General features: G+C 36.0%; 1 protein-coding gene, 1 long non-coding RNA gene and 1 pseudogene across 2 annotated transcripts; 2 read left to right on the top strand and 1 right to left on the bottom strand.

Annotated features, from left to right (window-relative positions):
• The first annotated feature begins 634 nt into the window (after window positions 1-634).
• LOC140889137 (uncharacterized) lies at window positions 635-1,330 on the top strand. Its single transcript, XM_073296845.1, has 3 exons — window positions 635-992; window positions 1,107-1,198; window positions 1,325-1,330. The coding sequence occupies exons 1-3, from the start codon at window positions 635-637 to the stop codon at window positions 1,328-1,330; spliced, it is 456 nt and encodes a 151-aa protein (XP_073152946.1).
• Window positions 1,331-9,925: 8,595 nt separating this feature from the next.
• LOC140889136 (EID1-like F-box protein 1) lies at window positions 9,926-10,617 on the top strand (annotated as a pseudogene).
• Window positions 10,618-13,174: 2,557 nt separating this feature from the next.
• On the bottom strand, window positions 13,175-15,110 carry LOC140893171 (uncharacterized). The gene is made up of 3 exons (XR_012153050.1): window positions 14,168-15,110; window positions 13,923-14,066; window positions 13,175-13,831 (listed from the first exon to the last, which is right to left on the bottom strand). It is a non-coding gene; the product is annotated as an uncharacterized lncRNA (long non-coding RNA).
• Between the last annotated feature and the right edge of the window lie 1,172 nt (window positions 15,111-16,282).

Here is a 16,282-nt window from a genome sequence, read left to right as displayed (position 1 = left end):
ATCTTGCAATTAATACTTTAAATTTTCAACAGGAAACGAGAGAAAATATCCAACACTTGAACACTCAGGTGGGACAGTTGGCAACCGCAGTTAACAAGTTGGAAGCACAACATTATAATAGTTTACCTTCTCAGACTGTGGTGAATCCGAAGGAAAATGTGAGTGCAATTACCTTGAGGAGTGGCAGAGAGTTGAAGGTTCATGAAGAAGTGGTGAAAGAACCAGTACAGAATAAAGATGTGAAGGAATCTAAGGTAGAGGAGAGTGAGCCAATTCAAAAGGAAGCACCAAGAGGTAAGTTCCCTCCCCTTTCTGAGTATAAACTTGTATCTCATTTTCCCCTTGCATTGAAAGAGTCTAGGAAGGATGAAGGTATTAAGGGGTTGTATGACACTTTTCGTAGATGAGAGGTATATATTCCATTGTTAGATGCTATTAAGCAAGTACCTTGTCATGCTAAATTTTTAAAAGAATTGTCTACTGCGAAAAGAAAACACAAACTGAAGGGATGCCAGAAAGTTGAGTTGGGAGAACAAATTTCTGCTGTGATTCAATGAAAAATACCCACAAAATGCAAGGATCCAGGTATGTTTTTATTCCTTGTAAAATAGGAGATATTCATATTGATACGACCATGTTAGACTTAGGAGCATCGAATAATGTCATGCCATATTCTACGTATGCTTCCTTACAACTAAGGTCTTTGAATGAAACTGCAACCGTTATCCAAATGGCTGATAGATCTACTATTTATCCTATGGGTATGATAGAGGATGTTCTTGTGCAAGTTGATAATTTAGTTTTTCCTTCTGATTTTTATGTTCTTGACATGAAAAACAATGATTTGAAGAGCCCAATTTTGCTAGAAAGACCATTTCTTAAAACTTCAAAGTCTGTTATAGACGTTAATAATAGTACCCTCACTATGGAATTCGATGGGGAGATTGTCAAGTTTAATATTTTTGATAACCTGAATTTTCCTAGTTGTGAAAGTGTTGTTTGATATCCATTATTACTTGCCACATCAACATAAGAAAGTTGTGAACGAGGGTAAGTTGAAGGAAGTAATGGCAAGACCTGTTAAAATTTCTATCTCTGATATGTAGGCACCAAAGCTGAAGAGCATAGGATTTCTAGGAATTCAAAGAAAATACCAAAATTAACTGTGAAAGTGCTGAAATGGGTGAAGGTGGACAAGGTAATTAGATATGAACCACCATGATGAACTGAAACATGCAGTCGGGCCGAAGACTGTAAACAGAGGCTCTGGCTGGGAGGCAACCCAGTGTTCTTTCATTTCATTTAGTTTTTTTTTTTGTTTTAGAACTGAGTGTCGCCACCTCCGCAGTCCAAGTTTCAATATGATTCTTCCATTATTCCGTCAGACATGGACGAGGACGACAATGCCAACACTTGAACCAGGGGAGTTCTATTTTACATTTGCATATCATTGTCCTTTTGTTATTTGTGTTGTTATGTTTGTGTTTTTGTATTCTAAAGCATTGAGGACAATGCTTTAGATAAGTGTGGGGGTGTATTTATTGTTTGCATTTTGTTTTACATTTGTTTTATTGCATATCTGTATATATTTCATGTATTGTCTTGTTTTTGTTTCATTCTTGTCTCGTATGCATAAGTAGAGGATGATTTCTAGCCTATGATGATAAAATAGAAAAGAATGAAAATTTTGAAAATTTTTTACTCTTGATTGGATATGAGAAACCGTAGTTTGAGTAGTGAATATTTTTAAGCACACATGTTTAACCGGCAAAATGTAGCGATGTATTGGATAATGATTGTGTCTGTTGGACCATTGCATGGCAATAGATGTCTGTGGGACTTGATAGTTTCTTGAATCTTGATGATCTTTTTGACATGACATATACGATCTTGGGCACACCTGTTAAATTATTTTTTGTAAATTTTGAAAAAGAAGAAAATGAATGAAATTAACTCCATCCGGGTTATGAGTAAGAGATTAAAATCCTAATCTTCTTGCTCTTGACTAAGTATGCGGATAAAATGGGATTAACTTTTTGATTTTTTTTTTAAATAACAATTCAATCCAGGCTTGGAAGTTATTGAAATTCTAGTCACTAGTCCATAGCTAAGTTTGCGGATCCAATGGGATTGTAGTTTCATTCGGGCTATAGACGAGGGGGATGAAATTTTAATCCAATCTTAGTTATAGCTAAGTATGCGGGTAATTATTGGGACTTAAGAAAAAAATGTCAGGTGCAAAATCTGATGGTGCGTAATTATATCTCAAGAGAGTTGTGTTGTGTTAAAGGATTATTGTGATGAGGGTTCTTGATGGTGAAACTTACACTGAATTGTTATAGGTCGGCGAAAAGTCTTAAAACTATGTCTTTTGAAGTTGCATGTAGCTGGGATAACATGACATACACACACACACGTTCACATTCGACTAAAGATGTATCATGGAAAATCGAGAGTATTTGTAAGCTTGTTTTTTGTGTGAGAAACTTCGTTGAGGCTATGATGTCATGATTCGTCCTTGCTTATGTTTTTGTTATGTTTTCATTTTGTTTTTGCATGACTTGCTCGAGGGCGAGCAATGATTAAGTGTGGGGGAATTTGATAGTCGTGTTTGTGTTGCATATTTTAATATTATTCTATTGCGGTATTGCATGCATTTGTGTGTTTTAATTAAGCATTTTGTTCATATTTCATATATCATGTCTACATTACATGATCCCGGGTTTATTGTGTAAGATATAGCATTTTGGCTGGAAAATCGAGTCAGAGTTTAGTCCGCTCGATCTGCATACTTTCAACGATCCAGAGGGCACCATTTAGAAGAAAAGATTTCGAAGCAGAGATTTTTCCGCTCGATCTGCCATACTTAACCGATCGAGCGGACGAAGAATTGAAAGAACAGAAAAGGGTCAGAGTTTTCCTCGCTCGATCTGCTAAACTCAACCGATCGAGCGAGCTGCGCGCGCAGTTTGGGAAAAAATCTTTAAATTAGGAAATTTTATTTTTAAGGACTCTAATCTATATTTAAGATTTTATTCCGATTTTCAGAACATATCATCAGACTTGGAGGCTTAGAACGTGGAGAACATCTTTGGCAGCTAGGTTTTTCTCAGTTTTCTTAATTTTTCTTAGACTTACTTTTTCTTTCATGAAATCTTCTAGAGAATTCATGAATATTGTTGGCTAAGATTTAATTCTTGGTTGAGGAAGACAAAACCTTGAGTTTATTTATTTGTGAGATTCAGTTTTTCATTGTTTAATTCCAATTGCATATCAAAAGTTGTTTTGGATTATTTTATGCTTGCATGTGAGATTTTTGGATTGATCACCCTAGGATTTCTCTTTACAATCTACAACTAAATTAGAATTCAAATCCGTAATTGTTTGAATCACCTAATTTGTGAAGCAACTGCAATTAATAATCGTCCGCTTGTGAGTTTATTAGATTTTAGGAACAACAATTGACTAGATTAAATACATCCGCTTGTGTATGTGTTGTCTAGATTCATCAGTTTTACTAGTTTGCATACTGCCTTGGATTTAAATCTAATCGCTTGTATTGGGTTGATTCATTGGTAAGGGTTAATTTAGAACGCTTGTGTCTAATTAACTAAAATTAAGGTGAGATAGGAATTAAATTTCCAATGGTGAATATTCAATGAGAATTAATTATTTTTAGGGAATCGATGATCGAATGAATGATTTCAAGGGTGTAGTCGACCGATACTAAAGCTTGTTTTCAATTCATTTCTTATAATTTAATCTTGCATGATAGTTAATAGAATTTTATTTTAAATTGCTTTAAATTTTTAGTAGTTAATTTCAAAACTCAAACCCCCTTTATTTTATTTTAGTATTTTTTAAGAACACGATAAATTTCACATCGTGGGTACGAACCCTACTTTCACTACTGCATATTTTATTTATCTGAGTTGAGTCGGGTAATTTGGACGCGACGCGACTAAGCGTTACCAGCTTCACTTGTAATATTCAATGTAAACGTAAATGTTAGGAATCAACCACAAGAATTCGATATTCCGAGAAATTTAACCAGACAACTTGCACACGCACAGCAATAATAAGAACACAATACCAGAAACTGGTAAAACCCAACACACGCAGATCAAACATCAACTCACGCGAAAGCGAAATAAATAACACAATTATTTACGTGGTTCGGCAAGGAATTTGCCTACGTCCACGGGAGAGCAACACAACACTTTTATTAATCACCAATAGAAGAAATCCAATCTCAAACCCAAGATTATTACAGAGACATACCAAAGAAAACTCTAACTCTAGATACAGACTCAATTCAAGATTGTTATCCTTGAATTCTTCCCGTCACAATCTGCGCCTCAGTTCTCTCCTTTGAAATCTCTCTTTTCTTCTCTCTCAAATATTTTCTGGAGGTTGAAGATTTGATTTTCTTTAATGTTGGTTACGGCAAGCTTCCATATGCTTATATAGAGAATTACATCGAATTTCATCTTGGTATTTAGGTCAACAACAACTTACGACCCAATTATAAAGTTAACATGGTCCAACCCGATAAGTCTTCTCACATCAGTTTGATATGCTCTCATACTTCGATCTGCTTTGATCTGCCTTCTAGCTTACAGTTTCTCGAACACTTCATCTGACTTCTATCCGAGTCCCAGTACTCGAGAAATCGATATGCATGAACTCATCCGAAGAACTCATCTGACCATCAAATTCGATCTGATCTCAGTATTCGATCTGGCCATGAACTCATCTGATCACTGAACTCATCTGATCTATACTATTTGATCTGATCTCTTCTCTATTCTCATTCAATCTGACAGAAGCATACTTCAATAATCTCCACCTTGATTATTTCAGGTTGAATGCTGTTCTCCATCATAGCCTCCTTTGGCTAATTTCCAATCACCGCATTAACTAAGTCCAAACATTTCTTGAACTTAGCATACGGCAGTGACTTCGTCATATCATCTGCAGGATTTTCTTCTAATGTTATCTTCACAAGGATCACATCTCCTTTTTCAATCACATCTCTGACGAAATGCATCTTTACATCTATGTGTTTTGATCATTCATGATAGACTTGATGTTTTGTCAAGTGTATTGCACTTTGATTGTCACAATGTATTACAACTTGATCTTGTTTCAAACAAAGTTCCGCTATCATCCCCTTTAACCACAATCCTTCTTTTATGGCCTCAGTAACAGCTATGAATTCTGCCTCAGTGGTAAAAAGGGCAACCAGTGACTGTAGATTAGACTTCCAGGTGATCGTTGTGCCATAAAAGGTGAACACATAACCAGTCAATGACTTTCTCGTGTTTATGTTTCCAGCAAAATCTGAACCCACATATCCAACCACCGGATCAATCCCATTTTGCTGCTTTTCAAACTTCAACCCCAGCTCCGTTGTGTTTATGAGATATCGAAGAATCCATTTCAGAGCTTTCCAATGATATGTACCCGGATTAGCCATAAATCTTGACACAACACTGATTGTGTATGCCAGATCAGGCCTACTACACACCATTTCATATATGAGACTCCCCACTCCACTAGCATATGGAATACCAACCATATTTATCTTGTCTTCCTCACTTTCAGGTGACTGACTTGCAGATAGCTTCAAATGCCATCCTAGAGGGGTCAAGACAGATTTTGCTTGATTCATATTATACTTTAGAACAACCTTTCTCAAATAGTTCTTCTGACTCATATGAATCTCTTGCCTTTTCCTGTTTCTCATTATGTTCATGCCCAAAATTCTATTCGCTTCTCCCAGATCTTTCATCTCAAACTCTGAGTTGAGTTGTTGTTTTAAAGATGATATATCTGCCCTACTTTTACTTGCAATCAAGATATCATCAACGTAAATCAGTAGATACAAGATAATCTGCCCTTAATCCTTCTTCAGATAGACACATCTGTCATATTGGCTTCTCACAAAACCAATACCAATCATGAACTCATCAAACCTCTTGTTTCACTGCCTCGAACTCTGCTTTAGCCTATACAATTATTTCCTTAGTAAGCAGACTTTATTCTGTGTTTTCTGATGTATGAAGCTCTTAGGTTGTTCCATATAAATAGTTTCTTCCAGGTCACCGTGTAGAAAAGCAGTTTTCACATCCATCTGCTCATGCTCCAAATCGAGCTGGTTCACCAGTGCTAACATAATTCGGATGAAACAATGTTTGACCACTGGAGAATAGGCTTCATCAAAATCTATTCCTTCTACCTTACCAAAACATTTTGCAACCAATCTGGCTTTATACTAGATCTGATTTGTACCAGGAGTTCCTTACTTCTATTTATAGATCCACTTGCATCCCAATGTTTTCTGATGCTTTGGTCTGTCTACTAACGCTCAGGTTTGATTCTTCTCAAGTGAGTTCATTTTTTCATTCATAGCTTCAATCCACTTGTTTTTAAATTTACTCTTCATAGCTTCATCATAATTATTCGGCTCTGAATACTCCACCTCCTCAGCTATTGTAATTGCATACCAAGACAGATCAGCTTCACCAAACCTCTTAGGAGCTCATATCTCCCTTTTGGTTTTGTTTTTTGCAAGATTATAGGTATTCAAGTCCTCGTTTGGATCACTCGCTCACATTCTCATCTTGCATCTCTTCTGACTCTTTATCTGGCATAGAAGACTCTACCTCAAACAGTAATTTATCAATCACACTGATCTGACTGTCCTTTCCATCTGTGTTCATTTTATATCCCAGTTTGGATTCATCAAACTTTACATCTCTGGTGTTGAAGCACTTTGGACCTCTTGACTCCAGGTTCCAAACTTTAAAACCTTTCACACCTTCTGGATACCCAATGAATATACATCTGACTGCCATTGCTTTCAACTTGTCCTGTTTCAGATGAGCATATGCAAGACATCCTTATACCCACAAGTTTGAGTAGTCTGCAGGTGTTCCACTCCACGTTTTCGTTGGTGTCTTGAAACCAATTGCACTGGATGGACACTTATTGAACAAATAGCACGCAGTAGATAATGCTTCTGCCCAAAAGGACTTAGAAAGAGAAGCATTGATCAACATACATCTGATCCTTTCCAGAAGAGTTCTGTTCATTCTCTCTGCTAGGCCATTCTATTTTGGTGTTCCTGCCACTGTTCTGTGTCTGGTAATGTCTTTCTCCTTACATAGCTTCAAAAACTTATCTGATAAGTATTCCAACCCATTATCTATTCTCAGGTGTTTAAGTCTTCGATCACTCTTGTTCTAAATTGCCAGCAGCCATTCTCTGAACTTGTCAAAAGCTTTATCCTTAGTCTTTAAGATGAATATACATACTCTCCTTGAGTAATCATCTATCAAAGACATGAAGTATCTGCCTCCACCATGAGTTTCTGTCCGAGAAGGACCCCATAGATTTGAATGAATGTAGGCCAATGGTTGCTCAGTTGTGTGACTTCCTTGACCAAATGATACTTTTTTTGATTTTATAAGAGCACAACTGTCACACAATTCCAATGATTCGATCTTATCTTCACCTAACAGAACCTGTTTAGACAGCTCATGTAATCCATTCTGACTTACATGTCCATGCCTCAGATGCCATAGCTTGGTTATACACTGTTGTTCCTGAATACTTATTGTACTTCCAATAATTGTTTCACCTTGTAGTACATAAAGAAGGTTCCTTTTGACAGCCTTCATAACAACTAGAGATCCTTTAGACACTGAGAGACTGCATCCTCCTGATTTGAATGAATATCCCTTAGCATCAAGTGTTCCCAATGATATCAAGTTTCTCTTTAACTCGGGCAATACTTCTGCTGAGTCATATCTATCTGAAGCTACAGCCAGAGTACCATCTTCCTTGGGTTTTCTTGTTGCATACCTTTCCTTTCTGTACAATCTCTTCTCAGGTGCCCAACCTTACAACATGCATAACATTTCATATTCCCCAAATTTTTGTTCTGGTATCTTCCTTGACTCTTCGATCTGGATTTTGGCCTATATTTCCCATTGGATGTCCTCTTATCACTTCTGTCCCTCGCCATAAGACCTTCTCCATGTGATTTATTGTTTGTGCTTGACTTTTTCTGAAGTTCCTTGGATTGAATAGCCGACATAACTTCTTCTGAAGTTATCGTCTCTTCTCTTCCATAGAGCAAAGCATCCCTGAAATTTTCATATGCTTTAAGAAGTGCATTCAGAAGTATCAAAGCCCGATCTTCATCATCAAGTTTTACTTCAATATTCTCCAAGTCATCCAATATCTTAGTGAATTCCTCGATCAGGTCTTTAAGGTTCTTCTCATCCTTGATCACAAAGGAGTACAACCTCTGTTTCATGTACAGACGGTTAGCCAGGGATTTCGTCATGTATAAATTCTTAAGTTTAAGCCACACAGCCGCTACAGATTCTTCTGTTGCCACCTCTCGAAGAGGTCTATCACCCAGACAGAGAATAATCGCACTGTGTGCTTTCTCGAGTAATTCATTCTTGTTCTTTATATCTCGGACATCTCCTCCTTCTTCTTAAGAGCGTCCACCAATCCTTGCTGTATCAGGATTGCCCGCATCTTAATTCTCCAGAGCGAGAAATCGTTCTTGCCTGTAAACTTCTCAATATCAAACTTCATTGATCCCACCATCTTTGCTTAGTTTTCCACGGACAGCGCCACTTGTTAGGAATCAACCAGAAGAATTTGATATTCCGAGAACTTTAACCAGACAACTTTCACATGCACAATCCCAGAAACAGATAAAATCCAACACACGCAGATCAAACACCAACTCACGCTAAAGCGAATAAATAACACAAGTATTTACGTGGTTCGACAAGAAATTTTTCTACGTCCACGGGAGAGCAACACAACACTTTTATTAATCACCAACAAAAGAAATCCAAGCTCAAACCCGAGATTATTACAGAGATAGACCAATTAAAACTCTAATGCTAGATACAGACTCAATTCAAGATTGTTATCATTGAATTCTTCCCGTTACAATCTGCGCCCCAGTTCTCTCCTCTGAAATCTCTCTTTTCTTCTCTCTCAAATATTTTCTGGAGGTTGAAGAATTTTATTTACTGTTATGTTTGTTACGGCCAGTTGCATCTGCTTATATAGAGAATTACACCGACTTTCATCTTGGGATTTAGATGAACAACAACTTACGGCTCAATTATAAAGTCAACATGGTCCAACCCGATAAGTTTTCTCACATCAGTCTGATCTGCTCTCATACTTCGATCTGCTTTGATCTGCCTTCAAGCTTACAGCTTATCTGACAGTTCATCTGACTTCTATCCGAGTCCAAGCACTCGAGCAATCGATCTGCGTGAACTCATCCGAAAAACTCATCTGACCCTCAACTTCGATCTGATCCCAGTATTCGATCTGGCACTGAACTCATCTGATCACTCAACTCATCTGATCTATACTATTTGATCTGATATCTTTTCTATTCTCATTCAATCTGACAGAAGCATACTTCAACAGTAAAACTCTTTTGTATGTGAACAACTGAAAGTCTTCAGTTGTTCTATAATATGTTGTAAGTGATTGCGAGTTCTTGTAAGTCTGATGCTTCTTCTGTTTGTTGCGGTCTCAATATATAGGTGCAACATAAGGATCTGATATCTTCTCTATTCTCTTTCAATCTGACAGAAGCATACTTCAACAGTAAAACTCTTTTGTATGTGAACAACTGAAAGTCTTCAGTTGTTCTATAATATGTTGTAAGTGATTGCGAGTTCTTGTAAGTCTGATGCTTCTTCTGTTTGTTGTGGTCTCAATATATAGGTGCAACATAAGGGTCATCTTAGATTCAAATACATTCATTGATAACTAGTCGTTTTCTTGTCTTTTAGTTTACTATAAGAAAGTTCATTTTGGTTGCGTGAGTCTAATCAGTGTACAAGAGACCTTTGGTTCATATCTTTAGCTGATGTGTCGAGAGCTTCTGGTGTAATGTTCTTCGGCTGCTGTTGTTTTCTCTTATTTGTTTGTGTACTGATTTTATTCTAATAAACGATAGGATACTACTTTGCTGTTTTGCTACTTCAGCTTTGCAACTCTTGTTCTTCTTAACAGTCAGCAAGTTATGTTTGCATCAAGGGCAACCTTATTGAGAAAGTGATTTTTTTTTTTTTGATTATTTGTATTGGATCCTATAAATTGATTGCAACTCTTTCTTGTGCATTCAAATGGTTTGACAATCTTCTAAACGGATCCTTTGGAAGGCTTTCTGTATAAGAATAGCTCTTAAAATAATGATTGATTTGTAGTTTGGTAGTAGTCATGATGTAGATGGGAACTGGAGGGCACCACTTGGCAGGCTGCTAACATTATGTAACGTTCTAGTTGTAGCCTAGATGAGTTGTTCGGTAGCATTCAAGTTTCAAGACATTTTGTTTATTGAACACGAAGCTCTAGAGCATTAGGGAAGAGCTTTTACACCACTGTGCAGAATTGATAATTTATGCATGTTTAATCCTTGTGAGCATTTGGATCGAGGAAATGAAAGGGGATGTTAGAATTTTCCGGGGGATATTTAAATCTTTTGCCACATCGAAGGTGAGTAAACTGCTGATGAGTAAGAGAGATCCATTGCACTCAAAGGAAGTGTGCCTATATTGAAGGCAACCAAATTTAAAGATTTATGTAAATGAACACCATATTATTTTCATGTATGATTTTTAGTTTTCTCCTGCTTATGTGATACATAAATCAAAATGGATTGATTCGTGGTATATGTACCCAAGATATTACTTTTTTTTACAACAGTATTATTTTTTTTATAAATATTATTAATCACGCGCTCCTTTGCACTCATATGTAGGATCTTATGATCAAATTGATTATAATTTATATAAATCTTTGTCACTAAACCTGCATTCAGGAAATCACTTTAACGTTCATGGAAAGATATGTGGGACTGCAATGTTAGTGGTGGCTCGAACAGGACACCTGATTATGTGATAAATTCACCACTGGAACAGCACGTAGCAATTGACATTCCATCTGTTCTTAACCAGCAATAGAAAGAATATATGGGTCATGAACCAGACAAAAACAAATGGGACTACTCTAATATCAACAAGGCAACACTGGACAGGCTATCGGAGCGTTGCTGAGCATGGCGACTTCTGGGTCTTCTCGCCATTCATAGATTGCCAATTTTGTGACTGTTGCTACCGTGCTTGGGTTTGCCATTAAACTAGCAGGCTTTGGTTTGCACCGGGTCAAACCCATACTATCGGTCATTATGATAAATCTAGGATCAGTATCTACATGTTAGCGATCGTTATGGCCCTTGGATTGGCTGCTCTACCAGCGGTGTCATGGACTGCTGGTGCAGTAGCCTGTCTCCTCGTCGCAGTTGGGGTGGCTATGGTCCGTTCACACATGCCACCCCTTGTTCATTGAACTTTCGCAGTGTGGTTTTGTTTGTAAAATATTCATCTTAAAACATTGATGATCATGGTGATCAAGCAACACCTTTAACTTCAAGGCTAATTGGATTTGGTGTGAAAATAAATCCGCTTCATAATTGTGATGAACACAAGTGCTCTTTGTTTTTCTTGGTATGTTAGTGAAGAGGCTTTTCCCCTAGTCCTACATCTTCACACGACAATACATCTCGTTAGCATATTTAATGGTCGAATTTTATCATTTCAAGCACTTAGTACTTTCTTAAATTTTAATTTTAATATATTAAATAAATAAACAAATAATACAAAAGAATAATCAAACATACAAAGCGTAAAAGTATTAATTTTTTTATCAAAAATATTAATTCTATCGTATATTAATTTGACATAAAAAAATTATTACTTCTTCCGTCAAAAGTATTATTAGTTTCATCAAAGTTTTACTTTTTATTTCTTAAGTGTTACTTCTAAGATAAGCTAATTTGACATTAAAAAAACAAAACAAAACAAAACAAAAAACAATACATTTCAAGTCAAACGTGTTATTTTTTAAGTCAAACTATTAATTTTTATGTCAAAAATATTAGTTCTTTTTTCATCAAAAATATTAATTATAACATGTAATAATTTCTTATAAAAAAATATTATGTTTTATTATAAATGATATTGAAAAGAAGTATTAATTTCATATGCTAAAAGTATTAGTTTTTCTTGCAAAAGTGTTGTTTATAATTAATAATGGTTTGACAAAAAAGTATTACTTCTTTGACAGAGAACAAGTTTCCAAAACCAAAATATATTAAAATTAAAAGGGAAAAAAACCTGTAATAAAACTTGGATGTAGTTAAAGTTCTACAGCTTTATTCATGTGTCCCAACAAGAACAATAGACACAAAGCAACCACCTCACCTTCATAAAAGGAACCATAGGCTAACAACTGCATGTTCTCTCATAAATGAAAACATTAGATGAAAATAGAAAGCAGAGAAACTGAGAGAGAGAATTTCTCAGTGAAAATATTAAGACCAATTATATACCACAAAACTTCAAGCCTAGAATTCAGAAGTCCATCGACATGATAAACATTAAGACAGTGTTTGGGAGAGTTTTATAAAACACTTCTCAGCTTTTCATTAACAAAATTTTACAAAATTTCAAATTTTTGTTAACGAAAAAACTGAGAAGTAACAAGCTTTACAAAACGCTACCTAAATCTAGAAAAACAATCGAGTTTTTTTTGGCCCATTAAGGAGCTGCTCACAACTAAAGAGATTCGGGCTGAAAGAAATAATTAAAATACTCAATAATTCAATCACCAAACCAATGGAAACCAGATAAACAAATCCAAGAATCAAACAAGAGAATATAAAAAGTTCGTAAACAAGAAAAGAAGGCAAACAAATACAGACACGAAAATCCAGAAATCAAATTCTTAACATACAATACAACGAATATTATCGTTTATAGGAGCAATTGTTAACATACCCTCGAGAGTTGAGACAGACAGCCATGAGTACCAGAGGTGACTGAGAAAACCAACTGGTCCATAGCTCCATTGTTGCAGACTTCGTAATTCGTACAGCTTTTGAATTACATAGATTTGGGCAGAAAGAAATAAGAAATAACACTCAATAATTGAAGCTGATGACTGAGTTAATCAAACAGTAATGAAACCAAAAGAATTTCTCAGTGATGTCAAACAAAGAAGTATGTCCATTTTGTCCTCAAGAAAAGAAAAGAAAACTAAAAATTCAAGACTCAGTTCTTTTTTCAGTACATGAAAACAAGGCACACAAAAACATCTTCATAGAAACAAGCTCGCAGAAAGATAAGAAAGGAGATCACACATAATCACGTAGAAATCAATTCTCGGTTGAGTGAAAAATATTAATTGCCTCCGATGAAAGATAATACTCCAACAGGCGTGAGAAAATATGGTTCTTGACCTCACATATAAGCAATTATCTGGAATCAATTTCTTTAATTCAACGAAACTCGAGGACCGATAATAACAACAATAATCTAGTATGAAAAGAATGTTGAACTCGAGTTCTAAATTATATGGATCTGTAATCCTACAAGATAATAATCTGGGATCTGTAATCTTCGCTTACACGATAATAATCTGAACATTCTTAGAAACAGCCAGTCCTTGCAATAGCTCGCGAATAATTCCCCGTTTCTTGTCATCTATTCCATTCGGATCTATACCCCTCCAACATTCAAGATTTGAATCGTAGATTCTAATTCCCATAAAGATTGTCAATCGTTCGAGGGACCACATTTTCTAGGATGTACAAAATAAAACTATACTCATTCTCTGTACCACTAAATCCACTAAACTCCACCTCTTTCAGCTGTGTGTGCTGCCTGAAAGCTCTCTTCGCTGCTCGTTTTCCATCAAATGTTGATGGCCGTATCTGCATTCATAAAGCCAATAAAAAAATATCAGCCACGTGTATTCATTAAAAAAATTTATCATTGTGGAGCAAGGTCCAATGTGATGAATACCATCGATAGATGGAACTTTTCTAAAAGAGGACACGCATCCAGGATTGTAGCAAGTGCTAGCAGATCGAGCTTGCTGTTGAAAGCTAACAATAACGCCAACTGTCTGAGATTGCCAAAGTTGTTAACTCCACCTATTTCACACATCTGAGACAAAATGCAGAACTACCCTATAAATATTTCTCTAGTATTTCTTCACTCTTAAGGAAATGAATAATAAATAAATGGTGAAAAGAGATTCATTGCACCTCAAAAAATTTGGCATCACTACAAAAAAACATGCATTTAAGATGAGGTAGATCTTTGGCAACTTTTCTAAATGCACAAGGAGCCACTTCGCTGTTCAAAATCTCGATGAATAAATTATGTAGCAACGGTACGTTGGAAAACGATAAAGTCAGCATTTGGGAAGTGCATAGTTCAAGGGTAGTAAGATTTACAGCAGACAAGTCTATCTCGGTAACCTTTGAACAAGAAATCACCGTCAGATTCTTCAATTGGAGATCGGGACCATGAATATGTAATTTGGAAGGGAGCGTACAATCACTGAATTTTAATGACCGGAGGCTGCAACAATTCAATAAAATGCACTTTACTGACTCAGAAGTTAAAGCAGCAGCAATCAATTCAAGATCTTTGAGAGCATATTGGCTTGATATTCGGAGAGAAACGCGAATCAGACGTAGACATTTACCGACGATGCTCCAGGAAGAAAATCGAAATCGAAAACAGGAGGGTTGCTCTCGAGCAGATGGTTAGGACAACAATATTCAAGGGTTAGCCGTTCCATTTTCAATCTGCCAACAGAATCCATCCATCTTCTGAAACTGTCCAAGATGCCTCCTCCAAAACAGCAAACCAATTCAAAGGACATTATTCTAGAACCAGAATGATTTTGTAGAAAGGTGTCCACTACTTGGACAAACTTTCTCTGTAATTGGCTCAACCTTTCGCCCTTACGAATATAATGAGGATAATCACAGCACATCTTATAACAAGAAAATCTGACTTTTGAGATAAACGTGTAAACAATGCTTCCATCTCCTTGATAGTACGCTCGTCCTAACAGCATCCTCCATAGGCAACCGCGAGACAATCGACGAAATCAAATCATTTGGCAATTGACTAATCCTATCTTCTCTCTGTTCCACATCGAAACCATGCTTGTGATGATCAATAACTCGAGGAAACAATTTCAGTGCAAATATAGTAAGAGGTTCGATCAATCAAGAAACAAGAATTTCAAAAGCAATTAAATCAAAATTAAATACATAGCCTACCCTCATTTACATTAAACAAAAAAAAAAGTTGAGAAAATGGAATGAAAATAAAAAAACAAAATTGATTTAAATAGTATTTATATAAAAATTCAAATAAAATTAAAAGAACATAAATCATATCATACATGTATATGTGGATATAAGAGTAAATGTATATGTGGATATAAGAGTAAAGTATGTGTTTAGCAAATAAACATATACTCTCAAATTATTATTAAAAAAAATTATGATAAATGATTAAAAGTTTTTATAGAAGATGAATCAATTATTATCTTGATACAATAGCAGAAAAATTAAAAATAGAAATCGAATAAACAAAATTTATAATACCAGATATATATCAAATGGAATCTCGAATGAATATTATAATAAGTAATAATTTTCTAAGATAATATCTTCCAGTTACACAATTTGAAGATCACACAACTTTACCTATGTAAGTGTGAGGATGGGCCGCCTCAATGAAACATTTATGAAACTAAGATGTGTTCCATGGCCAAAACGGACACAACCGGAAAACCAATAGAAATGAAGAAAATTCATTGTGTAGGTACTATTGTCTGGGTTTACATAAACCGCCAATAAGTTCAAGACATCATGTTCACTTCGTGGCCTAGTAAATCCGATATATTCTACTACGGAAGGTTCAAAGCCACAAGCTACCTCTCCTGACGCATTGAATTTTTCGTGTAGACTCTCTTTGACATCATGTGCATTCATGCATTAATTTCATTCATGTGGGGGATTGTTGGAAATTTTGATTGTGCTTAATGAATTGAAATTAAGCAATGCGAAGTTCGGAAAAGGAAAAATGATTGAGAAGCTGAAAAAAAAATTGATTGAGGTGCAGGGACGCAGAAAATTGCGCCCCTGCACTGGTCATGCTGCCTGGGCGTGTGCCCAAGCAAGCAGGGGTGGCGCAGGGGTGCAATATATTGCGCCCCTGCACTTGAGCTTCTGCCTTGGAATTTTCCAAGGCACCTAGAGTGGTGTAAGGGGGCAATATGTTGCGCCCCTGCACCGGTGCTTCTGGCCACATGAAAAGTTTCATCCTTCTTTCGAATTTTTTGATATTTTTGACTT

The sequence above is a fragment of the Henckelia pumila genome, chromosome 3 (assembly GCF_033568475.1).
Source record: "Henckelia pumila isolate YLH828 chromosome 3, ASM3356847v2, whole genome shotgun sequence".
Lineage (NCBI taxonomy): Eukaryota > Viridiplantae > Streptophyta > Magnoliopsida > Lamiales > Gesneriaceae > Henckelia > Henckelia pumila.
The sequence above is the reverse complement of the archived record's forward strand: the minus strand, read 5'-3'. Positions and strand labels throughout refer to the sequence as shown.